This window comes from Wolffia australiana, chromosome 9 (assembly GCF_029677425.1).
Source record: "Wolffia australiana isolate 7733 chromosome 9, ASM2967742v1".
Lineage (NCBI taxonomy): Eukaryota > Viridiplantae > Streptophyta > Magnoliopsida > Alismatales > Araceae > Wolffia > Wolffia australiana.
Genome location: NC_135843.1, coordinates 13,546,719 through 13,572,007, shown reverse-complemented (window position 1 = coordinate 13,572,007; position 25,289 = coordinate 13,546,719). Strand labels below are relative to the sequence as shown.

The window sequence follows — 25,289 nt, the reverse complement described above, 5'->3', positions numbered from 1 at the left end:
GGAGGAAGAGAGAGAGTTAGGATAAAGAGTGAGAGAGGGAAGAGATGAAGAGAGAGGTAGGATAAAGAGATGAAGATGAAGAGAGAGAGAGGGAGAGGGAGAGAAAGTTGAGGGAGGGAGGGAGGGAGGGAGGGAGGAAGGGAGAGAGAGAGTTAGATAAAGAGTGAGAGAGGGAAGAGAGAGAGATAGAGTTATGATAAAGAGTGAGAGAGAGGGTTAGGATAAAGAGAGAGGAGAGAGAGAGGGTTAGGATAAAGAGAGAGGAGAGAGAGAGAGTTAGGATAGAGAGAGGAGAGAGAGAGTTAGGATAAAGAGAGTGGAGAGAGAGAGAGTTATGATAAAGAATGGAGAGGAGAGGGAGAGTTAGGATAAAGAGAGAGAAAGAGAGTTCAGATAAAGAGTGAGAGAGCAGAGAGGGAGAGAGAGTTAAGATAAAGAGTGAGAGAGGAGAGAGAGAGTTAAGATAAAGAGTGAGAGAGGAGAGAGAGAGTTAAGATAAAGAGTGAGAGCGGAGAGAGAGAGTTAAGATAAAGAGTGAGAGAGGAGAGAGTTAAGATAAAGAGTGAGAGAGAAGTGAAGAAGAGAGAGTTAGGATAAAGAGTGAGAGAGGATAGAGGAGAAAGAGAGTTAACATAAAGAGTGAGAGAGGGGAGAGAGAGAGAGTAAAGATAAAGAGTGAGAGAGGAGAGAGGAGAGAGATTTAAGATAAAGAGTGGAGAGAGGAGAGAAGAAGAGAGAGTTAATATAAAGAGTGAGAGAGGATAGCGGAGAGAGAGAGTTAAGATAAAGAGTGAGAGAGGAGAGAGGTAGAGAGAGTTAAGATAAAGAATGAGAGAGGATAGAGGAGAGCGAGTTAAGATAAAGAGTGAGAGAGGAGAGAGGAAGAGAGAGTTAAGATAAAGATTGAGAGAGGATAGAGGGAGAGAGAGTTAAGATAAAGAGTGAGAGAGGAGAGAGGGAGAGAAGTTAAGATAAAGAATGAGAGAGGATAGCGGAGGGAGAGAGTTAAAATAAAGAGTGAGAGAGGAGAGAGTTAGTATAAAGAGTGAGAGAGGAGAGAGAGTTAATATAAATAGTGAGAGAGGAGAGAGAGTTAGAATAAAGAATGAGAGAGGAGAGAGGGAGATAGAGTTACGATAAAGAGGGAGAGATGAGAGAGAGAATTAAGGTAAAGAGTGAAAGCGGAGAGGGACGATGTTAATATAGAAAGAGAGAGCCACGCCGAGACTATGATTAATATTATGAGCATATAGATGAATACCCAAGAAAAGGCACATCATAATATTTAAGAATTAGTCATTTTATGAAAATAGGTCATAGAAGTATTTTTTTTTGGGGCAAAAACACTGTGCCGGGTAAGACTGACCCACGGGTTGTGCTAATAGATAGATCAAGTAGTTCCATGGATGCCAACCACGGGTTTTATATATGTAAAAATCTAGTGTTTTCAGGACTGTAAAGGTTCTTGTTGAGTGCATCCGCCTTTTGTTCCCCTCTTGTCGTGGGATTTCCCATCCATCTTTATGGTCATGGTGGATGACAGGTCATTATCACATTTACTATTTTGATCAACATTAAGAAACATCCTAAACCTCCATCCACCGAGCGAGGGAGTAAACATAAAGATAAAGATGAAGAGAGAGAGGAGGGAGTGGGAGTTAAGATAAAGATAAAGATAAAGAGAGAGAGAGAGGGAGGGAGAGAGATATGATAAAGAGAGAGAGAAAAAATTATGATGAAGAGTGAGAGAGGAGTGGGAGAGTTAGGATAGAGAGAGAGAGAGTTATGATGAAGTCGGTGGGGAGTCCTCTGTTGTCCCCCCTGGAACTTGCAACATCACATATGCGGGACGTCATGACAATCAAACACTGATCCAATCAACGTTTACTTAACATTCTAGGAAACACATTTTCCCGTTTGAATTATCACTTGTACATGGAATTGTAAACAAAACTTCTTGAATAAAACAGAGCTTTGATCCAACAAAACTTTCTATTTGCATCCCAAAAGAAAACAAAAAAAAATCCACCTCCTCATTTAAACAACTAAGCTTCACAGCTAGGGATTGACTGTCCGATATCTGGTACCGTACATCCGACATCCGAAAAAAAACAGGACAGTGTCTGATACCGGATATTGGATATGGAAAGGATATCGACAATCATGTGTACAATGGATATCGGGCTAGATATCAAATAGGTTAGGACGAGGCGGATATCGGATACCAGATATCAGCTTTTGATGTCCCGATATCAGAACCGGTATCCGGTATCAAGAGAAATAATCAATGATAAACATGATTTTAGATGTTTAACGTTAACATTGCCCGGTAATAATATTATTACTTAGTTTCATTTATACGCTTCAAAAAAATTATTTTCTTCTATATGGGATAATAGGACTTGGAGTTTAAAACTCCTAATCATATTATCCCATATGGAAGAAAACAAAAATTTTGAATTGTAAACATTAAACGAGCTGATAACATGTTTGAAAAATTCTCTCCAAAACCATTGCACGATGACAGCTTCAACGAATAAATGTATTTTTACAACCATTCCATGTTGAATATCGAAATCTGATGCCAACTCCGTTATCAGATATCGTCATCCTTCTTGGGAAATGGAGTCAGATAACAACATTGAGACGGATAAATATATCAGATATTGGTACCGTAGCAACTGATATCTGATATCGTTATCCGATATCCGGATATCAGATTATAGCTCCAGATCGTCCCGGACGTGGAGGATGGACGGGACAGGACAAATTTCGTCCCGTTCGATGTCCAGAGTAAGTTCATGGACAAAGGACGGGACAGTTTTTTGTCCAACAATAAAAAACCGTCCCGTCCAATCATATCGAGATATTTTTCATCCCGTCCAGTCCTCCCTGATGAATTTTTGTCCTGAAATTCATCTCGGACGAAAAAAACCCATTTTATGTTTAATATATTAATATTGATTTCTTAGTTTTTTAAGGGAAATATGGAGGGGAGAGAATGCTAATGGACATATGTACAATTAATTCTGAGCAACATCATTTTGCACGCGCGAAAAAATACAGGAACCTTGATGCGAATTGTCATAGCGAGGCACGTGGCGAGATCTCAACCGTTGGATATGAATCTGGCAGTTTTTTGTCCACATCTGTCCGTCCATTGTCCGAGACCTCCGAAAGGTTGGTTTTTTCGCCCCACAGGACGAAAACCGTCCTGTCCGGTGGTCACCAGGATGAATTTTCATCTCGAAATTCGTCCTTATCTTCAGACGGGACAATTTTTTCGTCCCGGGACCAAAAAATCGTTTAGTTCCTGAATGATATATCCATTCAGCATCCGTCCTGATACCGTAATCCAATGTAAAACACTATTCACAAGAATCAAAGCAGAAGAACCCAAACTCCATTCTCTCCTTAAACCCTAGGGTTTTCACTCTCCATCGTCTTCTTCCTCCGTCGATGAGCGATCGCAGGCGATGCTCCGCAAGCTCCTCCGCCCCTTCCGCCATGGCGTCGCCCCCGCTCGACTCCTCTCCGCCGGCGCCAGCGGCGGCGGCAGCGGCGGCGCCGCCGGCAGCTGGGCGGCGGACGAGGTAGAATACCTCGACGAGGCCGGCTCGGTGATCTGCTCCGGCCGCGGCTTCGTCCGCCCCGTCAGCCCCGGCCTCGACTCCCACTTCCTCGTCGGCGACCGCGCTCGCCCCCTCTCCGACGCCTCCGCCATAGCCAAGATCGTCGAGCTCGTCCGCCGCTGGCGATGGGGCCCCGACATGGAATCCCACCTCGGTAATCTCCAATTCACCCCCTCCCCTCTCCATCTCTCCCGCTCCGTCGCCGATCTCCTCAATTGCCCCCCCGCCGCCCTCGCCCTCCTCCGCTGGGCTCGCCGCCAGCCCTGGTACCTCCCCGACCCCGCCCCCTTCTCCCTCCTCCTCGCCGGCCTCAATTCCGCTGGCGACTTCGACGCCGTCGTCGCCGTCTTCGACGACATCGCCCCCGACGCTGCCCTCGCCCCCGCCGCCAACCACGCCGTCCGCCTCCTCGCCGCTGCCGGCCGCGTCGAGGTCTCCTTCCACTGCTTCCGCCGCCTCCTCGAGCTCGTCAGCCCCGCCGTCGAGACCCCCACCTTCAACGCCGTGATCAAGGTCCTCCTCTCCAAGGGCCTCCCCTACAAGGCCTTCGAGCTCCACGAGTCCATGCCGGGGGGCGGCGCCGACGCCGCCACCTTCAACCTGCTCGTGCCGGCGCTGGCGCGGTCCGGCCGCCTCGACACCGCCGTCAAGCTCTACGGGGAGATGCGATCGGACGCGGCGACGCGCCGCCACATCGCCGCCCAGACCTTCGCCTCGCTGGTCGACTCGCTGGCGAAGTCGGGCCGCCTCGAGCTCGCCCTCCGGGTGTTTGCGGAAATGCAGGAAGACGGGCACCGGCCCTCCGCTGCCACCCTCGCCGCCTTGATCGAGTCCTTCGTCAAGGCCGGCAAGCTCGACGCCGCCGGCGAGCTCTGGGAACAGATGAAGGGGATGGGATTCCGGCCCAATTTCGCTCTCTACACCGCCATGGTGGAGGCGAATTCGAAGTCCGGCCGCCTCGCCGCTGCCGCCACCCTCTTCACCGAGATGGAGCGAGCCGGGTTCTTGCCCTCTCCGGCGACGTTTGCGGCCTTGATCGAGACCCACGCCGCCGCGGGCGATGCGGCCGCCGCGCTAAGACTGTCCAATTCCATGGCAGACGCCGGCATGCGGCCCGGGGCGAGCACGTACTCCGCCCTCCTGGCGGCCTTAGCAGGGAAGAAGATGGCAGACGCCGCCGGGCAGGTGTTGCTGGAGATGAAGACGGCGGGGCTGCCGGCGGAGATCGCCGCCAGCGACGTGCTGATGGCCTTCGTCCGCGGCGGTGCCGCCGACCTCGGTCTGAAGTGGCTACAATTCATGTCAGCCGCCGGCGTCCGAGCCAACAGCTTCCTCCTCCGGCAGCTCTTTGAGTCGTGCCTTCGCGCCGGCCTCTACGCCTCGGCCAGGCCCCTGCTGGAGGCCTACGTTGGCGCTGCCGCGAAGGTCGATCTCGTGCTCTACACCTCGATCCTCGCCCACCTGGTGCGGTGCAGGGACGAGGACGACGAGGCCGCCCTGATGGGAATTCTCAGCGCCGCCAAGCACCCGGCGCACGCCTTCATGTGCTCACTCTTCTCGTCTCCGGAGCGGCGGCAGCGGCCGGCGCTGGCCCTCGTGAGGGAGTTCTTCCAGGGGCTGGACTACGAGCAGGAAGGCGGCGCCGCCAGATACTTTGTCAACGTGCTGCTCAATTACTTGGTGCTGATGGGGCAGATGAACAGGGCGAGGTGCGTGTGGAAGGTGGCCTATGAGGCGAAGCTGTTCCCCAAGGCGATCGTCTTCGACCAGCACATTGCGTGGTCGTTGGACGTGAGGGGGCTGTCGGTGGGAGCGGCAGTGGCGGCGACGGCGCACACGTTGCACCGGTTTAGGAAGAGGATGGTGTACTACGGGGTGGTGCCGAGGAGGATAAAGCTCGTGGCGGGGCCGGGGCTGAAGGCGGCGGTGGCGGCGGCGTTGGCGCCGTTGGAGCCGCCGTTTGAGGTGGGGAAGGTGGTGCTCAGGGCCAGTGGTGATACTGTCCTTGACTGGTTCAAGAAGCCAATTGTGCAGCAGTTCCTGGTCAACGAGTTGCCCTCGAAGGCCGATCTCGTCCTCCACCGCCTCGACGTGCTCTTCCCTAGCTCTGCCCCGGAGCTTAGATCCTCCGCCGTCGTCGCCGCCGCCGCCAGAAGGGCTGCCACAGTGTAAATTGGCCCTATCTTGGCTATATTTAGATCATCCTCTGCAGCTGCTGGCACTGAGGTTGGAAGTCAACTTTTTTGGGGGGGGGTGGGAGAGAGAGAGATGTGAGGAGAGAGAGAGAATGAACTATAGAACACAGCAAGAACATTCAAGAGGCTGTCATCCGCTGCACCAAATATTTAAGGGTTTACAATAATGGACCTGCGATGCTTGAAAGACGACATGAAGTCCACTCCTAGATCTTGCAATTGGGTTGATAATGGGTTATCTAATTATCTTGCCATTGGGTTATCTAATTGTCTAGGCAGTAATGATAATATCTTGATGCGTGAACTTTTATAAAAACTGACTGAACCAAACGACGACTTTTGAATATTTGGCCAAATACTTAAATACTAAATTGGAAATATTTAAACAATACTAAGAATCCGGAAATAAGGGTTAAATTGGCTCAAGTGATTGGAAGTAGCAACAAGAGAGCACTTATCATGGGGTGGGATTACTGGACAATCTTATTTGGTCGAATACCTGGCTACAAACTCTTATGTTCCTTTCTTCTGGTTAACTTATATTGGTAGTGATCTCAAGTTAGTAAAAAGGCGTAAAATTCAACTGTAAGGAAATTGACTTTTGGCATTCTTGTTAGTTTAATTTTGATTTGATTTAGATGAAAGACAACAATCGTGGCATGGTTCTGATGTTAATTTAATGTTGAATATAAGGTAGAAAGAGCAAAATAGAGAGTGTTGAGTTTTGTGAGTTCTAGATTCCTTTTGCTCTGAGCTCAGTCTGATGAATCCGTTTCAGCACAATATTTAGAGATTAGATTGAGAAGAGAAAGAAGAGAGAGACAAGAGAGAGATACATGCTGAGAGAGAGATCTAAGAAGTAAACATATAAAAAGTGAAGGAGAGAGAAAGTGATAAAAATACAGCGCAAGAGAGGCTAGAATGAAGACAGAGATGAGAGACGCTTTGGATAGATCAATAAAGATCGAGATGGAGGTAGAGATAGAGAGAGAAGAAAATAAGGAGATAAATCAGGGCAGAGAGAGGGATAATAGCGCATGAGAAACCATGATAACAAGAAAGATAGAGAATTATTAGAGGAAATGGAGATAAAAAGATAGATGGAGAGAGATAGAGTGAGAGAGGGAGGGACGAATGGGAGACAGAGAGAAACAGAAAGCTAGATGAGAGACTCAGAGAGAGATAAGACAAAGACTACAAGGGAGGGAGAGAGAGAAAACAAGAGACTGTTAGAGATCAATGAGAGAGACAGATAGAGAGGGAGATGTAGAGAGAGGCAGAGAGATGGAAGGAAATTCAAGGATGCACTACAGATATATATATATATATATATACACTTACATTGAAGTTATGAGATGCAGAAACTGAGCAGTAATGGGGCAAAGGATTCTGGGTTTGCATCGATGTACCGTGGCGGATCGTCGGCAAGCAGGCTTTTCCTCTGATCAAGGGTCCGCTCCACGGCACGGTAGAACTCGATCCAGGAAGAATTGCAGGCCATGGCGCCCTCCCCGCCAGGAACAAGGAGCGCAACGGGCGGGCAGGGCGACGGAGCGACCAAATCCAACCCAGCGGCGACACGTAGCGGCGGGGCCGTCACTTTGGGGAAGTTCACAGCGAGATTATCCACTTTGTGATCATAGATCTTGCCTCGGCGATCTAGCTTGTACTTGGATGTGCCCTGAAACTCGCCCCTGGCCTCCCATGGCACTCGCGGTACGCCTTTCAAGCGCCACCGGATGAGGATCACGTCGTCGGAGAGCTGCCAGATGCGCAGCACCTCCAGCTCGATCTCCCTGAACAGCATCCGGCCATGGAATCGCAAAGCCCAGAAGATCAGACGGTAGCTGTCGATCCCTTGGAAAGAATTCAGTGGATCGGAGAAGGTGATATCCGCCCTGAAGCACAATCAAGAAAAAAAAAACTTAATCATCAAGACATTTGGCAGAAAAGGAGGGGCAAGGAAATTTTATTTCCTAAAACTTTGTTGAAAAGCAAAAAGGGTAATGAATTCTCAGTCTCTTGCACTTGAAGACCTTAATTTCCTCAATCCTATCAGAGAAACGGGATTAGGGATTCTCAATTCATTGGATAGACAAGTTTAATCCCCCAAGGAGAAGCAGAAAAAGGATTAAGAATTCTCAATTTCTTGCTAATTAAAAACCCTGATTTCCACAGAATTTCTTGCCAATTGAAAACCCTGCTCGCTAATTAAGGAGAAGCAGCGCTTGCTGGCGGTGCTCTGGACGATATGGCTGCATCGAAACAAGATAGTGTTTAAAGGGAGGGTGGCTTCGGTGTAGAATGCCACTCATGGTGTGGAGGCGCTGCTGTCTTTTTCGGGTGGAGGGAGAGGATAGCCTATTTGAGTTTGATAGTTTATTGTTTGGAAGCCCTAGCAGATAAGGAAGCCCTGCTATCATTATTGTTTGGATAGCCTATTTGAGTTTGATAGTTTATTGTTTGGAAGCCCTAGCCTCTTTCAATTTCTTGTTTGGAAGAGCTTAATCCAATAAGCCCTAGCAGAAAAGGGGGTAGGGACTCTCAATTTTTTGTTTGGAGGGTCTGAATTTCCAAAAACCGAGCAAAAAAGGGGGTTAAAGGTTCTCAGTCATTTGAGTTTAAAAACCCTAATTCTCTAAAATTTGGCAAAAAAGGGGCCACAGATTTATCAATTTCTTGGTTGAAAAGCTCATTTCCCAAAATCCAGGTTAAAAAAGAAGCTTGGAATTATCAATCTCCAGCGTATGAAAACGCTAATTCCCTAAAAGTTGTCAGAAAAGAGGGCTAAGGTTTCTCAATTCCTTGGTTGGAAATGTGAATCTCCGGATCCTAGCAGCAAAAAGGAGACAGGAATTATGAATTTCTTGTGTTTGAAAGGCTCCATTCCCGAAATCCTAGCAGAGAAAAGGATGATAGGGTTTCTCAATTTCTTGGTTGGAAGAGCTTAATCTTTGAAACCCTGGCAGAAAAATGGGCTAGAGATTCTCAATCTCATGCAGGTAAAAATCAACATCCGTCAAACTTTCAGCAAAGTTTTGGTAATCTCGTCAAAAGCTTCAAAATCCAAGCGAATCAGAATTTTTAGATAATCTCAATTTCTTGCCTTCGAGAGCCCTAAAATCCCCTAAAAGTTAGCAAAAAAGAGCAATAGGGTTTCTCAAATTCTAGGTAGGAGAAGCTTAATTCCCCAAATTCCTGGCAGAGATGGAGAAGGAATTCTCAAATCTCTCGCGTTACCACGGCCCAGTCTTAGAAATTCCAGCAGAAAATAGGGCTAGGGCTTCTCAATTTCTTGGTCCCCGAAGCCCTAGCCAATAATTCTTCATGTCTTCCAACTACCAAAACCCTCGATCGGCGAAACCCCAGAAATTAAGAAATTCTGCCAATAATTGAGAAATTCTGCCAGAAGTCGAGAAATTTTGCCAGAAGTTGAGAAATTCTGCCAGAAGTAGAGAAATTCTGCCAGGAGTTGAGAAATTCTGCCAGAAAATTGAGAAATTCTGCCAGAAAATTGAGAAGTTCTGCCAGAAAATCGAGAAATTCTGGCAGGAAGAGGAAGGCCAGGGTTCGCGAGCTCCCAACCCTCCGCGCCAAATTCACAGAAGAACACGGCACTCACCGGTAAATCTCATAATTAAGGTCCCGGGAGAAGACGAGCGGGAGATCCTCGCGCAGCGTGCGGACGGCCATCCCGAGGTTGAGGTAGAACTCATTCCTCCCGCCATCGTCTCCGCCGCCATCGCCGCCGCCCACGAGGAGCGGGGATCGCAGCCCGGCGTGGAAATCGACCAATTTGGGGTCGATTTTGAAGGAATCTCTGGAAATCGGGGGCACCATCGGCAAAGGGCGGCGAGCGGCGGGGGGGAGGAGGGGGCGGGTGGAGAAGAGGGAGGCCGTCGCCATGGGAGAGGGGGGGAGAAGAAGGGAGAAGAGGGCCTTCTCTCGCCCCCCTTTTTCTCCTGGGCTCTCGTCGCCTTCGTCGTCGTCGTCGTCGTCGTCGTCTTGTTGGGAGGAGTACAAGGGTTTGGGTGGCCATGGATGCCTCTACGACGCCTCTCTCTCTCTCTCTCTATCTCTCTCTCTTTATCTCTCTCTCTATCTCTATCTCTGTCTCGCTGGGCTTTCTCGGCCTTTTTTTACTTTGTCTCCTCGATGGTCGGCATTTGATGGGGATGTGGATGGGGATGATGATAAGGATTGTGATGATGATGATGATGATGACGAATGATGACAATGATGAGGATGAGGATGATGATGGGGATGTGGATGGGGATATGATAAGGATTGTGATGATGATAATGATGATGGCGCATGATGACAATGATGATGATGATGATGGGGATGTGGATGGGGATGATGATAAGGATTATTATGATGCTTGTGATGATGATAATGGTGATGACAATTGTTATTATGATGATGATTATAATGATTACAGTGATGATGATGACGACAATGATTACAGTCATTAGGATGACAATGATATGATGATGATGGCAAGGATCATGATGATGAGGATGACGATGCTATGATGATGATGATAAAGATTACGATGATGAGAATGAACATGATATGATGATGATGACAATGATGACAATAATTACAATGAAGATGTTGATGACAATGATTACAATGATAAGGATGACGATGGCAATGATAATGATGGCGATAATGAGGATGACGTTGATATGATAATGATAGCGATGATTACAATTTTGAGGATGACGACGATGATGATGAGAATGATTACAACGATGAGGATGACTATGATATGATGATGATGATGGCAATGTTTACGATGATGAGCATGACAATGCCGATGATGATGACAATGATGATAAAAATGTAGGGTGATGATTGTGATGACAATGATGGTGATGATGATACAAAAGTAAAATGATGATTGTGATGTCAATGATGGTGATGATGATGAAGATGATGGCGATGATGCCGGTGATGATGATGATGATGTGAAATATGAAGAGCCCACATCATTGTCCCATCATTCGCCTGTGATAAGATCATCATTATCATCATCTTGTGTTATTCACATGATGAAGATGATGATATAGTTTTCATCAACCCTTTGGTAGTGTTTTCTCATATGACAAGATATGATTGCAAAATCATCATCGTCATTCACGCCGGCAGCCGATGATTTGTTTTGGATAATTTTGATGGTTGTCAAGAATCATGTCTTGGATGCTTGGAATATTTTTGCCTGGACACAGAATATTCTTTCCAAGCCCATCTTTGGAAGCATATTGCCTAGACATCATCATCACTAATGATGATGATGTGATGATGAAGAGAGGATAATCAAGAATCCACATCAAAATCATCATCATATCATCCATGAGAGGATCTTTGGCATCATCATTCATCCTTAACGTGATGACGATGTGATAGTTTTCGTCATCCATTTGTAAATCATCAATTGTCAGTCAGGCATGTGGCCAATGATGGGTTTTGTATGATTTTCGTCTGAAAGTATCATCCTGGATGCTTGGAATTGCAGACCTTGTGGCAGAATATTCCCTCCAACCCCATCAAAGGAAGCTTGTTAGTAGGCTTGTTGGATGGATGATGAATAATAATTTTTCCGAATGTGCGGAAGGGGACAGAATGACCATCTGTTCTATCATCCTTCCAAGAATATTCCTCTTGTTGGAATCTTCATTTGTCCATGTTTTATCATCCTCACAACGCCGTCATCAGCCTTTTTTTGTCATTTGTCTGTGTTGGAAAATGGAACAGATGATGGACGAGACAACTTGTCTTGGACGGATGGCGAAACAGATGTCGTAAAAACATTAAATTAAATAAAAAAGATGAATGAAGACAAGTCACATATTAAAAAAACATTAAATAAACATATTGTAGTTAAAAAAGTCAAATCAAGTTATTTCTTCGTGTCGCCCTTGCCTTACGTGCCCGCTGTTGCCACCCCTCGCTGCCCTCCGCCCTCGTCATGTGCATTGTCATTGGCATTCCTTGAAGCTACCGCCCTGGGATCTTTTTTACCCAAGAAAGTGATAAAAAAATGATTTCTTGAGGGCTCACCATGTTTTTTATCAAACAAATGATATTGGCATAATGTAGAGAGAGTCACAAAGCTCCCAGTCTTTCCTTTTTTTTATAATTTTAATGGCAAAAAACATGGTGCCGGGTACGGCCAACCCTGCGGTTGTGCCTGTAGATCGATCCATCCATGCCCTGGACACCACCCAGGGGGTGTTATATATAAGTGGAGTGTTTATAAGTGTTTATAGGCGTGGAACGAGTATAAATATGCCAATTACACCCGGATCCCACTCGTCCACGCCCATGTTAAGAAAATGAAATGGTACATAAATGATACCTTGCAGGTGCTCGGAGAAGTATTCGCGTCATCGTCCCTAAACGGAGCCCCCGGCCATGTCGATGATGGAGCAGTTGTGACAAAGCTCCCAGTCTTAGTGGGGTTTGGCAATGGTTTCTGTTGGTGTCATTTATCTCTGCAACAATGAACAAACTCTAATTCTTAGGTATCTTTGTTTGAAATAGGAATTATATTATCTTCAGTCGTCATCCCCATTATCCACAATAGCCATCCCCATTGGTGGTGGTCGTCTTATGCATCATCGATAGTCATTGTCCCCATATCTATGGTTTTTGTTCATGTTATCAGCAGTTATTGTCCACACTGTCGACACTTGTCTAACCCTCATCGCCAGGGATCATTGGTCACCTATAATGTTTATCCCTATCATTGTCGGTCACCATCCACATTGTGTACAGTCATCATCCCCTTTACAGTCATCTTCGATAGTCATTCTCATTATCTTCTCCATCTACAAAGATGCTTTATATCTTATTTAAATGTAATATATATCCCTTTATATTTCCATCATCCTGAACATCATCAGTCATCATTATCATCTGTTTTGTCATTTTTGTTATCAGTCATCCAACATTTGTGACATATGAGTGATGACTGAAAACAATTCATTGAGTCATCCGTCCATTGCTCTGAACATTGATAGATGACAAACTTAAACATGACGAATGCCAGTTATGACTTTTCATGACACTGGCGACTTGCCGCAGAATCAAGATGAGAGAGAAAATTAGATGGTTAAGAATCATTCAACTTCAAATCCTCTTGAAAATTTGAGAGTAGCTTCCTTTCTCGCTGTCTCTCATGTATCCATTCATATAGTGATCTGTTAATAAACCTTAAAATTCATGTAAAATTATCTAGCAACAGTTTCTACTTTACAAGGTTAAGTGAAAGAGAGCAATTTTAACATCTATCAAATTTTCTTGGTCTGTCTAAAAAGATAATTTATTTTATTTATTTTTATTATATATTCCTTCCTTTTTTAAAGTTAGAAAGAAAAAGAGAAGTGGAGAGGCTCTCTCTGTACGTAAATCATTTTGATCTTGATGTAATATAAGAATCCAGGGTGTGTCTTCTTACTCTTACTTCATCATCTTCTTCTCTGTATAATTGATATATTAAGTCCACCCATTTGCATCAATCCATCACTATCTAGCGATCCACATCCATCTCATTCATAACACCCATTCTATTCATCTGTCACCATCATTTTGATGCACCCTCTTATTCATTATATTAAATAAACTCATTATTCCATGTATCTATCTTTATCATTTCATTGCATTCTTAATTTATAAATATCTTCTCTTATCCCCTAATCACCATATATAAGGCCATCTAAACTTTATTATATGCTCCCTGTGGAGACAACCTTGAGCTCATTTACTCAGGGTTAAGCAAAACACTTATTTTTACGAGGGCAAGCTTCAGCATATAATCAATATAACTTCAGTTGTAAGTGACGAGCAAAATCATTTCATTGTAAGTGGCTCCAAACAAGAAAGGCCTCACTAAGGTGTTCTCAATTGGCGAAGCCTCCTAGGACTGAGGTGTTCTCAATCGGCGAAGCCTCCTAGGACTGAGATGTTCTCAATCGGCAAAGCCTCACTAAGGTGTTCTCAATCGTTGAAGCCTCCTAGTACTGAGGTGTTCTCCATCGGCAAAGCCTCCAAGGCCTGAGGTGTTCTCAATCGGTGACGCCTCACACCCACTCAAGTACAGAGGTGTTCACAATCAGCGGAGCCTCCAAGGTGTCCTCAATCGGCAAAACCTCCAAGGACTGAGTTGAGGAGTTCTCAATCGGCGAAGCCTCCAAGTACAGAGCTTAGAATTTCTAAATCGGCGAAGCCTCGACTGAGCTTAGGAGTTCTCAATCAGCGAAGCCTCACACCCAAAACTTGCTAGCTCATTTTTATTTTATTTTATATTTTAAAATTTTTTATTTAAATTTCTAATTTTCTTATTTTATCTAATTTTCTAATTTTTGTTATTTTTTATTTTTCGTTATTTTTTGTTATTTTTCATTTTATTTACAGGATTTACGTCTTTTAAAATCTACATAGTGTCAACCCTTGTACAGAGGTTTATTTTCTTCTCATAAACCTGTACTTTACACCCTATGATATGTGGGGGTATAACTTTTAATTTCTGGCTTTTAAGTTCTCATACTTTTTCTACCTATATTGGAATTCAAATAAGTGTATTTTCTACCTATATGAAAATTATTACCCCAAATTGAGTTCATCATGGGGGAAGATAAGATGGAGTGCGCCAGCTTACCCCATCGGAGACCATCGGAGTTGTCATCATCACCGTCGACAACCCGCCGGCTCGCGCCCCCACACGACTAGCATGCCAAGGTGATGGTGAAGACATCCGGGTTTAACACCTCGGGTGAAAAGCACGACCGCGCATCGATTGTTTGAATTTCTCTCAGGTTCGTGTTTGTTTTATTTCTCCTTTTACCGTGCTTGTGTTTTCGTTTTCATCGTGTCGGTTCGCCGTGTTGTGTTATGTTCGTTGTGCGCCATGTGGCTTTCTTTATGGTTCTTAGTTTATTTGTTTTCTTGTAACGGGAATCCATGTACAAGGGCCCCTTAATGGACCCTCTTGTAAGGGCCTATCATGGCCCTATATAAGGCCATGATGGGCACCCAAAATAGTTCAGATCTGGAATTTGTATTTTGGCAGTTACCATCATCCAGGTCTCACCAAGAAGAAGCGAGGGAGGAAAGGAAGAAGAAGAGGAGGAAGGAGAAGAAAGAAAAGGAAGGAAAGAGGGAGCAGCGACACTTGACATTGCAACCCTAGGCCGCTACACCACCACAACATCTCTGGGTGGGTGTGAAAACATGAGCAAACCATCCGGCATGGTTTGTGTTCACGGCCACAGGCTTCTCCCATGCGTGGTCAACGCGTCGGGTTGGACGTGAGTGCGGGAATAACTCTCTCCGGCATTGCTTGGTCTACGGCCATCCGACATATCCCTCGTGCGTGGTCAACATGACCGCCCAGCAAGAGCGAATACATCCCGCCCGCGCTGACGAAGGATCTGCCCGCATCCTCAGTCAGACCCGCACACTCTGACAAACAGCCGCCCGCACTGCTCCACGAGGATCTTTGAGTCACTCTTGCTGGAGACATCGTTCCCAACGTTGCTGTGACAGAGCTGGTCCTAGGGAACAACACGTCCGGGACGTGACGCCCCAGACATGACAGAACGGATGACGGAATGTGACAGACGGTGACTTGAAGACACTTTTGTCATGTCATCATCACGTCACGCATCCCACAAAATACAAAAAAACCGTCACTTTCCGTCATGTGTCCCTCTATTGGGTGTCCCATCACGTCCACATCACCGTGACGGCGTCACCGTCACCGGTGACGGGAAAAATCCTATGTGACATTTGGTTTCGGTGTTTATTTGAAGTGTGAATGGCAGATCGCTTTGTACTGCGAGCAGTGGGTTTCAGCATAATTTGATAATTTTATTTCAAATATTTCTTTTTGGGCTGTTGAAATACTTGGTTTCGGTGTTTATTTGGTGGTCCAATCTCAGAAATTTTTGTTTCAAGAGTTGGGAACAATCTGTTTTGGTGCAATTTGATGATTTAGTCTTGGAGATTTACATTTTCAGTCACAAAAATAATTTAGTTCGGTGATCGTTTGATGATTTGATATCGGAAATTTCATTGTCAGAAAATAAAATCACGCTTTCTAAACGCACTTCTACAGAAAAATTTTGAGGTTTTGTTCTTCATCTTCCCTAACAGTATCCCGCAGAAACAATTTATCGACGAATTTCCAGAATCGCAGAGGAAAAGAAAGAATTTCAAAGTAAAAAAAATTAAAAGGAAAGTTTTCAGGCTGAATGGACTCTTCGAAGAGCACGCAAAGCAACGAAGACGACGACTCAAAGCAGAATCTTAACCAGATCACCAATTTCATTCAGAAAACACTTGGCCTACTTCATCAACTTCACCTCACTGTCTCCACCTTCCACGCTGCTTCTCAACTTCCCCTCTTACAACGACGGTAGAAACCATATCCTCTCCTTTCAATCTTCTTCTTCAATCTGCTCTTTCCCAGTTTTTGTTTCTATGGATTGAAATTCAAGTTTTTTTCTTATCCTAGGAATGCCCCATCGCTGAATTTGACACGATGCAAAATTTTGCTGGGAATTGTAATTTCCAAATCCCCATGGAAGTTATCAAGTGAGTCTGCTCTAGATTGTTCTTGGGTAATATGTAAAATTTATTGACTTGTTATTTATTTCTATGGGTGCGATCAGTTTGATTGATGATGGGAAGAACCTATATGAGTTCACGAAAGATGTCCTGAATAGCTGCATCGCGAAGAACCAGATCACCAAGGGCAAAACAGATGCCTTCAATGTGTGGTGGCTGAAGATCTCTTGAATTTAGTGTAATTTCTCGTAAATTATGAAGCAATTGGGACTTTTACGGTGATTGGAGGCAGTTAAAAATACTGTTTTTTAACTGTATTCAGAAATAATGACACGTACGTCATCCATGACGTCATCACATCATGCGTCCTGAGCACCCCATCACCGTCACGTCACCGTCACACCCCCATCGTCATCCATCACAGTCATCGTCACGTTTCTGTCATAGTGACGTGTGACGTGACGGATGATGCTTGTCCTTCCCTAGCCAGTGCAAACGACTGCCCCTGCAAGTGTGGCAAGTGCGCTCCTCGGGTGTTAACGGCGTCGCTCACGGTCGACCTTTCGGTTACGTGAGTTCACAGTTGACATCACAACTGCCTGCAACGCTTCTATCAAGGCATCGTCATGTGCCCCTATTCGGGCCAAGCATACGACACTCTCATAGTGCCGACGGTCGTCACACGACACGCCGCCAGCCGTCCATAGTTGTTGGTCATTGGTGTATCCATGACGGGCACTTCCGAACCCACCGTGCAAGTGTCAATTCTTGCCCCAGCCATCGCCGTTGCAACCGCCATTCGTGCATCACCCGCACTGCTACGCACACGCACCATCCGTTCGGCCGTGTGCTACTTTGAGCTGTAAACGCTCGTGCTCCATCACGCCAGCATGCCACCTCTCGATCGACCGATGGTGTATCGACTTACACCCTACCATCGTGTTGCCTGCCACCGCTCGCGATGATTATCTGTCTTCGTTCGTGCCGAGCCTCTAGAGAGGGGCCACACACTCTGAGAATAGCCATTCGCTTGAGCCGCATTGCGGCTGCGCTTCCCCTCTATCTTCGCCTCCGACCTCCGATGTTAGGCTCTAGCAATGTGACAGTGCCTGTTGAGCTACACCGTGCCCGTCTCTGGCACTGCTCCACCACACCTGGCCGTACCGGCTCATGCCGACCAAGACACCAACGACAAGCGACACTGTCGACGAGGTACATCGTTCCCCTTACTCGTCAATTACATTACGTCTTTCAGTATATTTTTGGCTGCACTGCACCGCGCTCGGGTTAGTTTAGGTGAGAGATTATATCATGAAAACTACTTCTCGAGTGATTCCCCAAGTACGGGTCGAGCCCGTCCGTTACGTGCGAGCGCCAATGGAACTTTTCCGTTCGATGCCGTAGTCACCGTCGTTGCTCCGACGAGGGTCAGAAGGTCACCGTCACCGTCACCGGTCTCCCACCCCGGAGCTCAGTGCTCGGCAAATCCCCACGAGTCGGGGCCTGCACGTACATCCACCTACGGTTCATCGTATCACAAAGTTACATTCTCGTTAGGGAATTTTTCAATCGGACGACATCCTCGACGACGTCCGACATCATATTGGTATCAGAGCATCGTCTCGATACCCATCCGGAAGACATCACTGATGACGTCCATCATCAAGATATCTGTTGATCAGGCCTTAGAAAAGGTTTTGCCCAACGCAATACGGAGCAACAATTCATAGAGTTGAACATTGAAAATTGGGAGAGTCATGGTGTGCAATAGTATGTAGTTTTCCATTGTAAGCTTTACAAAGGGGGTCATATCAAAGTTTTCTGAGGGAAAAATATCCTCCAAGATACATTGGCGAAACACTTCTCCAATAGGGAGTTTGATGAGGCATCAGGCATCCCTTGATGAAGGCTTACTTGAACGAGCTGAACGGCTGCGATCGAATTAAGGGTGGAGCTTAATAAGAAATGTTATTTGAAGGAATGTCCACATTAGCATCATCCTAGACTAAAAGGGATTACCACAACTTTAGACAAGTAAGAATTGTACAGATAGACATATTCGTTATGAGATTAGCGGCTAGGATCCAATGTAGGATCAATGATAGATGGCCAGGATCAACGATAGATATGATGAGAACTGGGGGATAGGATTCATTATTGATAGGAGCATTATAGGGTCCATGATTTAATTTTGATAATATCATTGTAACAGCTAGGATTATAACAGATATATAGTTGCAATATAAGGCCATAAACCATTACAACTTACTATTTTATGTATGATCTCTCAACCCCCACTTCTCGGTGTCTCCATCTCTCTCCTTTTTCTTCTTCTTCTTCCCCTTGTATACTCAAGTTCTTTCACGGATTCCTTAATTGGAACTGCAGCCCCAGGCATTTTTGGATCTGATACAAAAATAAAGTTACAGGGTCATGAGAGAATACTCAACAAGAATATGTAATATTAAAAAAAATTGAATTTGTACATTTGGTGATGCATATTTATGGAGATGAATAATAATGATTATATTTCATATGCACTAACTATGGGTCATTTACCAGTTTGTAGCCTTGAGCCCAAGGTACCCAAGGTCATTTACCAGTTTCATATGCACTAACTTTTGTATTATACGTCCTATAACATGGTAGTTTACACAAGGTACCCAAGTGGACGAAGTGTCATCAAGTCCATTCCACTTGTCTGGAAACGTTGAGCAAGTAGCTGCTGGGAAAGGTAACGGACGACTCCACGTCTATTCGACCTCAAGGGAGACCCAGGACAAAGAATAGAGAGAGAGATCAATATGAGAGATCCCTGGTACAGAGAGAGATCCATATGACAGACCAAGGGTATAGAGAGAGAGAGAGAGAGTGAGGAGAGAGAGATCTATAGGAGAGACCCCGGGTACATAGAGAGAAGAGAGATAGAGAGAGAGATCCATTGAGAGACCCCTGGTAGAGAGAGATCCATTTGAGAGACCAAGGGTGTAGAGAGAAAGATCCATAGGAGAGACCCAGGTTATAGAGAGAAGAGAGAGAGAGATCCATAGTAGAGACCCCTGGTAGAGAAAGAGATCCATAGGAGAGAGCAAGGGCATGGAGAGAGAGATCCATAGGGGGGGGCCAGGGCATAGAGGAGAGAGAGATCCATAGGAGATATCCTGGGTATAGAGATACGAGAGAGAGAGAGATAGAGATAGAGATTTAGATAGAAATAGAGATGGAAATAGAAGTGGAGATACTGACAGAGATAGAAATATAGACAGAAAAAGACAGAGTTAGAGATAGAAACAAAAATAGTAATGGAGAGAGAGAGAGAGAGCGAGAGCGAGCGAGCGAGAGAGAGAGAGAGAGAGAGAGAGAGAGAGAGAGAGAGAGAGAGAGAGAGAGAGAGAGAGAGAGAGAGAGAGAGAGAGAGAGAGAGATGTCGCTGGTTTGGAGACCGCATGGATTCGTGAGGATAAGCCACTCGCCCACTAACCCCGAAACGTCGCGAAGAAGCAAGAAGATGCTAGCGAGAACGGGCTATACCGAGCAGAGACAATCCGAGAGAGACTCAGGACAGAGAGAGACATTCAAGAGAGGGACCCATGATAAAGGGACAAAGAAGTGAAGGGAGAGAGTGCGCGACAGAGACCCAAGATATTAGTAGGGAGAGATTCAGGATAGAGAGAGATATAGTCACTGTGACTCTGGTCTATAATCTGAGCACAGATAATCCGTCCAAGGATATAGAGAGACATCCAGGGGAGAGACACATGATAAAGGGAGTAAGAAGTGATAGACATCCAGGAGAGATACCCAGGGTAAAGGAAGAAAGAAGGGGAGAGAGAGAGAGAGAGCGCGAGAGAGACTCAAGATAGATAGATAGATATACAGATAAGGAGAGAGGGAGAAAGATAGATATACAGATAGACTGATAGATAGGTAGGTAGGTAGGTAGGTAGATAGATAGGTAGGTAGGTAGGTAGGTAGATAGATAGACAGAGAGAGAGGGAGAAAGATAGATAGATAGAGGGATAGATAGATAGATAGACAGAGAGAGAGGGGGAGATAGATAGAGAGAGACTGAGAGAGGGATATAGATAGACAGAGAGAGAGGGAGATAGATAGACAGAGAGAGAGAGAGAATAAAGGGAGAAAAAAGGATGAAAGAAGGGGAGAGAGAGAATAAAGGGGCAAAGAAGGGAGAAAGATGGGGAGAGAGAGAGAGTAAAAGGAGAAAGAAGGGGAGAGAGAGTGCGCGATCGATAGAGATAGAGAATAGACGGAGAAAGAGGAAGAGATAATAGATAGATAAAGATAGATAGAGATAGAGAATAAACGGAGAAAGAGGAAGAGATAATAGATACATAGATAAAGATGGATAGAGATAGAGAATAAACGGAGAAAGAGGAAGAGATAATAAATAGATAGATAAAGATAGATAGAGATAGAGAATAAACGGAGAAAGAAGGGTAGAGAGACCCAGAATAAAAGGAGAAAGAAGGGGAGAGAGACCCAGAATAAAAGGAGAAAGAAGGGGAGAGATAGAGAGAGCACGCGAGGGGAGATCCAACACAGATCCTTGGAGAGACAGAGACAGAGAGAGAGAGAGAGAGAGAGAGAGAGAGAGAGAGAGAGAGATCTTTCTTCAGGGTTTTTGGACAGGCATGGCGTCTGAGGTGTCGGAGAAGGGAGTGGTGCTGCTGGGCATGTGGGCGAGCATGTTCGGGATGCGCGCGAGGATCGCTCTGGAGGAGAAGGGGATCGAGTACGAGTACAGGGAGGAGGATCTCGCCAACAAGAGCGAGACTCTTCTCAGACTCAACCCCGTCCACAAGAAGATCCCCGTCCTCGTCCACGACGGCCGCACCGTCTGCGAGTCCCTCGTCATCCTCCATTACATCGACGAGGTCTGGCCCGCCGCCCCTTCAAAGCTTCTTCCTTCTGATCCCTTCGCCCGCGCCCACGCCCGGTTCTGGGCCGACTTCATCGATAAGAAGGTGCTCTCTCTCTCTCTCTCTCTCTCTCTCTCTCTCTCTCTCTCTTGCTCTCTCTCTCTCTCCCTCTCCCTCGCTCTCTCTATTTCTGGCTCTTTTTGTCCGTAAATCTTTGATAGATGGAAAGATTGAAAGATAGATGGGCAGATAGATAGATAGATAATATAAAGATAGATAAGTAGATAGATAGATAAATAGATAGATATATCGATAGATGGATGGATAGATAGATGGATCATATAAAGATAGATAGATAGATAGATCGATCAATAGATCGATAAATAGATAGATAGATAAATAGATAGATGGATAGGGAGATAGATAGATGGATAGAGAGGTAGATAGATGGATAGAGAGATAGATAGCTGGATAGAGAGGTAGATAGATCGATAGAGATATAGATAGATGGATTGATAGATAGATAGATCGTGGAAAGATATATAGATGTATGGATAGCTAGATAGATGGATAGATGGATAGATAGATAGGTAGATAGATGGATATATCGATAGATAGTTTGATAGATGGCTGTATAGATAGATAGATAGATAGAAAGATAGATAGATAGAAAGATAGATAGATAGATGGATGGATAGATAGACAGATAGCTAGATAGATGTGTTGTGCGCACACACTCGCGGAAGCGTACATGGACGTGAACCAATGCAGAAGATGTCGAGGAAGATCCCAAGATGATACGAGGAAAAACACCGAAGCGTAGTTGTTAGCCTTGTCACGTCCCCGCGTCGTCACCGTCAAGAGAGCACCAACTCCAAGAGTGAGAGAGAGGGAAGGAGAAAGATACTTGTAGTTCAAATGAACTTTCAATAAACTCTACTCAACTCAAAGGGAGAAAAGAAGAATACATCAAGGGATGTTTGGATGAAGAAAACAAGGGAAATGGGGGGCCTTTTATAGGCACAACCCAAGGCGTAAATGCCCCCTAAAAACTAGGCACGATCCTAGAAAGCAGGTACGATCCTATTCTCAAGGATGTGCTAGGTCATCCTACTTTCTAGGATGTACCAAGTCAACCCCCACAATCCTGAAACTTAGGGCTGGGGGTTTGACGTTTCCAACAAGATGGATGGATAGATAGATAGATAGATCGATAGATAGATGGATAGATAAATAGATAGGTGGATCGATAGATAAATGGATAGATTGATAAGAAGGTGATATCTTTCTCTCTCTCTCTCTCTACTTGCCGGTTCTTTCTGTTCACAAATCTTTGTTGCGGTATCGATTGCTGTCGGGTCTTCTTTCACCCTCTATTGTCTGCTCGTATCTTTCTGAGTTAGTTTTCAGATCTCACATCTCCGAGATCTAATCCATCTTTTGTTGCTCGTATCTATTCTCACTCCTCTCTCAATAGATCTCTCTTATTCTATGTCTCCTTCTCTCTCTCTATATATTTCTCTCCTCTCTCTACATATCTCCCCTTCTCTATATCTATCTTTCCCTCTTTCACTATCTCTCTCTCTCTATAATATCTTTCTCCTCTCTTTTCTCTCTATATACTTCTCTCCTCTCTCTCTACATATCTCCCCTTCTCTATATCTATCTTTCCCTCTTTCACTCTCTCTCCTCTCTATATCTATCTTTCCCTCTTTCACTATCTCTCTCCTCTCTATAATATCTTTCTCCTCTCTTTTCTCTCTATATACTTCTCTCCTCTCTCTCTACATATCTCCCCTTCTCTATATCTATCTTTCCCTCTTTCACTCTCTCTCCTCTCTATATCTATCTTTCCCTCTTTCACTATCTCTCTCCTCTCTATATCTAGCTTTCCCTCTTTCACTATCTCTCTCTCTATAATATCTCTCTCCTCTCTTTCTGTTTCCCTCTCCATCTCTCTCTATCTTTTTTCCTTCTCTCTCCCTTTCTCTTTTCCTTCTCGCACACACATCTGCTGTCTCCCTGAAGGGACAAGCCTCACGGTTCACTTATCAGATCTTTCGTTGCTGTATAAATTCCGTCGTTATATATCAGATTTATAAATCTCATACCCAGCAATAACGAAGTATACTAAGTTACTTTTCATCTCCTATATTTCTAAATGAGAGATCAATCGGTTGATCTAATCATATTTTCCAAAATCTCTCTCTCCCTACATACAATATATACCTATGCATCTGGCCATCTCTTGAAAGGACAAGGTCAGTCTACTGAAGACTATTGTTCCTACTCAATTTAATCGCTTACCAACTGTGCTAAAAGCTATAGCTGATAGTAAGGGTGCTACTTTTCTCTTTAAGCAGTACATTGTACTTCAACACCCACCCACAATAGCTGCTGCTGGCCCATTTATAGCCTAAGAGGGCAGTGTGTTACCATGTTGGATTTAAGTGCTTACTAACTGTGTTAAAAGCTATAGCTGATAGCAAGGGTGCTACTTTTCATCTTTAAGCATGGCGTTGTACTTCAATAATTCTCAGGTATACAATGCCGGCGTGAACTTATGGAAGGCCAAAGGCGAGGAGGCGATGGCCGAGGCGAAGAACGAGTTTATAGAAGTTATGAAGTTGTTGGAAAATGAGCTCGGCGAGAAGTCGTATTTTGGCGGTGAAGTGTTTGGATTCTTGGACATCGCCCTTGCTGGCTACGTGCCCTGGTTCGGCACGTACGAATTGTCTGGAGGCTTTAGCATGGAGGTCGAGCTGCCGAAGCTGGCGGGCTGGGTGAAGAGATGCAAGGAAAGAGAGAGTGCTTTGAAGGTCTTCCCTGATAGTGAGAAGGTTAATGAGTTCCTGAACTTCCTCAAGGCGAAATATTTTCTGTAAGAGCTCTTTCCATCATTCTCTCTATATATAATTTCTGTGGAACTCTAGGGTTAAATAATCAGTGAGATAGGCCATGCAACGTTCGTTGCCTTGGGCCTTCTCCTGGAACTTTGAATACTTCTCCTGTATTTATGGTCTGCTCTTAATATGTTCTAAAACACTATTATACTTTCATTCTTACTGCTTGGTCTTTTCGTCTAATATTGAAGCTGATAACTTTAGAAACCTTGAATTCTGAAATAATATAATTCTGGTGTACTTTATATTTCTTTTTTGGTGCCAACTATTTTAGTTTGAGAGTATATCTGATTTTCCTGAAAAAAATGCAAAAGAGATTCCAAATAGTAATATCCAAATAGGGTGGATACATATCTGAACGAATAGAGTCCACTTGCAACCAATTACATTGAACGTCATCCTAAACCATTTAAAATGACAATGACATTTTCAAAATTAAATTTGAAGTATTTTATCACATGTTAGAAATATTGTGCATGTTGTTTTTATATACTATCTCACTTGTATGGCCCAGTGAGTTTCTGTAAATATGTTTCATCAATCATGGGATTCATGATTGGCTTCAACAGAAATATTCCATCCAAATGAGACTTCTCAAGCACAAGTTCTGCCCTAAAAAATTGGCTTCCCTTTCTCAACATTTAAATAAAAATTATTGTTTAAAAAACACAAGAAAAAGTAATTCTAATACAAATACGAAGAGACATAACACAAACTAAGAAATATTAAATGTAGTAACAGCTGTCCTCATTCTCCTTCACCATCATGAAATACCATAACATTACTATCAAACTTTAATCTTACCATTCTTCTTTTGTCATGTTTATCCACTCTTGTGGCATTATCAACCTCATTTTATCTTGTCATCGAATGATTAGGACTGACACTTCATGTCTCTGTATATTTCATTAAAGTTATGCCCCCGACTTAAACGGTAACCTTCACTTCAATCACTGTAATCATTTCAATACACTTTTAGGCCTGTGACAGAGATTAATAAGAGCCTCCCTTTTGGCCACACTTAATTCCATTACTTAGTCATTATAAAAAATATCATTAAGACCTAAGCTAATATTTCATCACAATGATAAATTTCCTTTTATA

The 25,289-nt window shown here is 44.5% G+C and overlaps 3 protein-coding genes and 1 long non-coding RNA gene across 4 annotated transcripts; 2 read left to right on the top strand and 2 right to left on the bottom strand.

The window, feature by feature from the left end:
* Positions 1-3,344: 3,344 nt before the first annotated feature.
* EMB2217 (Pentatricopeptide repeat (PPR) superfamily protein) lies at positions 3,345-6,014 on the top strand. The gene has a single exon (XM_078580652.1). The coding sequence runs from the start codon at positions 3,477-3,479 to the stop codon at positions 5,802-5,804; it is 2,328 nt and encodes a 775-aa protein (XP_078436778.1). The 5' UTR covers positions 3,345-3,476; the 3' UTR covers positions 5,805-6,014.
* A 1,098-nt stretch (positions 6,015-7,112) lies between these two features.
* LOC144707515 (uncharacterized) lies at positions 7,113-9,806 on the bottom strand. The gene is made up of 2 exons (XM_078580653.1): positions 9,450-9,806; positions 7,113-7,725 (listed from the first exon to the last, which is right to left on the bottom strand). The coding sequence occupies exons 1-2, from the start codon at positions 9,731-9,733 to the stop codon at positions 7,176-7,178; spliced, it is 834 nt and encodes a 277-aa protein (XP_078436779.1). The 5' UTR covers positions 9,734-9,806; the 3' UTR covers positions 7,113-7,175.
* Positions 9,807-18,170: 8,364 nt separating this feature from the next.
* Positions 18,171-20,808, bottom strand: LOC144707437 (uncharacterized). The gene is made up of 3 exons (XR_013582473.1): positions 18,962-20,808; positions 18,672-18,808; positions 18,171-18,333 (listed from the first exon to the last, which is right to left on the bottom strand). It is a non-coding gene; the product is annotated as an uncharacterized LOC144707437 (long non-coding RNA).
* An 88-nt stretch (positions 20,809-20,896) lies between these two features.
* Positions 20,897-24,347, top strand: LOC144707436 (glutathione S-transferase U25-like). The gene is made up of 2 exons (XM_078580541.1): positions 20,897-21,387; positions 23,823-24,347. The coding sequence occupies exons 1-2, from the start codon at positions 21,055-21,057 to the stop codon at positions 24,165-24,167; spliced, it is 678 nt and encodes a 225-aa protein (XP_078436667.1). The 5' UTR covers positions 20,897-21,054; the 3' UTR covers positions 24,168-24,347.
* The last annotated feature ends 942 nt before the right edge of the window (positions 24,348-25,289 follow it).

Bases quoted from the DNA above. Each gene is read 5' to 3' on its own strand.
- EMB2217 (XM_078580652.1), top strand. From the start codon at position 3,477: ATGCTCCGCAAGCTCCTCCGCCCCTTCCGCCATGGCGTCGCCCCCGCT.
- LOC144707515 (XM_078580653.1), bottom strand. From the start codon at position 9,733: ATGGCGACGGCCTCCCTCTTCTCCACCCGCCCCCTCCTCCCCCCCGCC. The intron at 7,726-9,449 runs GTGAGTGCCGTG...ATTGTGCTTCAG, and splicing joins CTTAATTATGAGATTTACCG to GGCGGATATCACCTTCTCCG.
- LOC144707436 (XM_078580541.1), top strand. From the start codon at position 21,055: ATGGCGTCTGAGGTGTCGGAGAAGGGAGTGGTGCTGCTGGGCATGTGG. The intron at 21,388-23,822 runs GTGCTCTCTCTC...AATAATTCTCAG, and splicing joins CCGACTTCATCGATAAGAAG to GTATACAATGCCGGCGTGAA.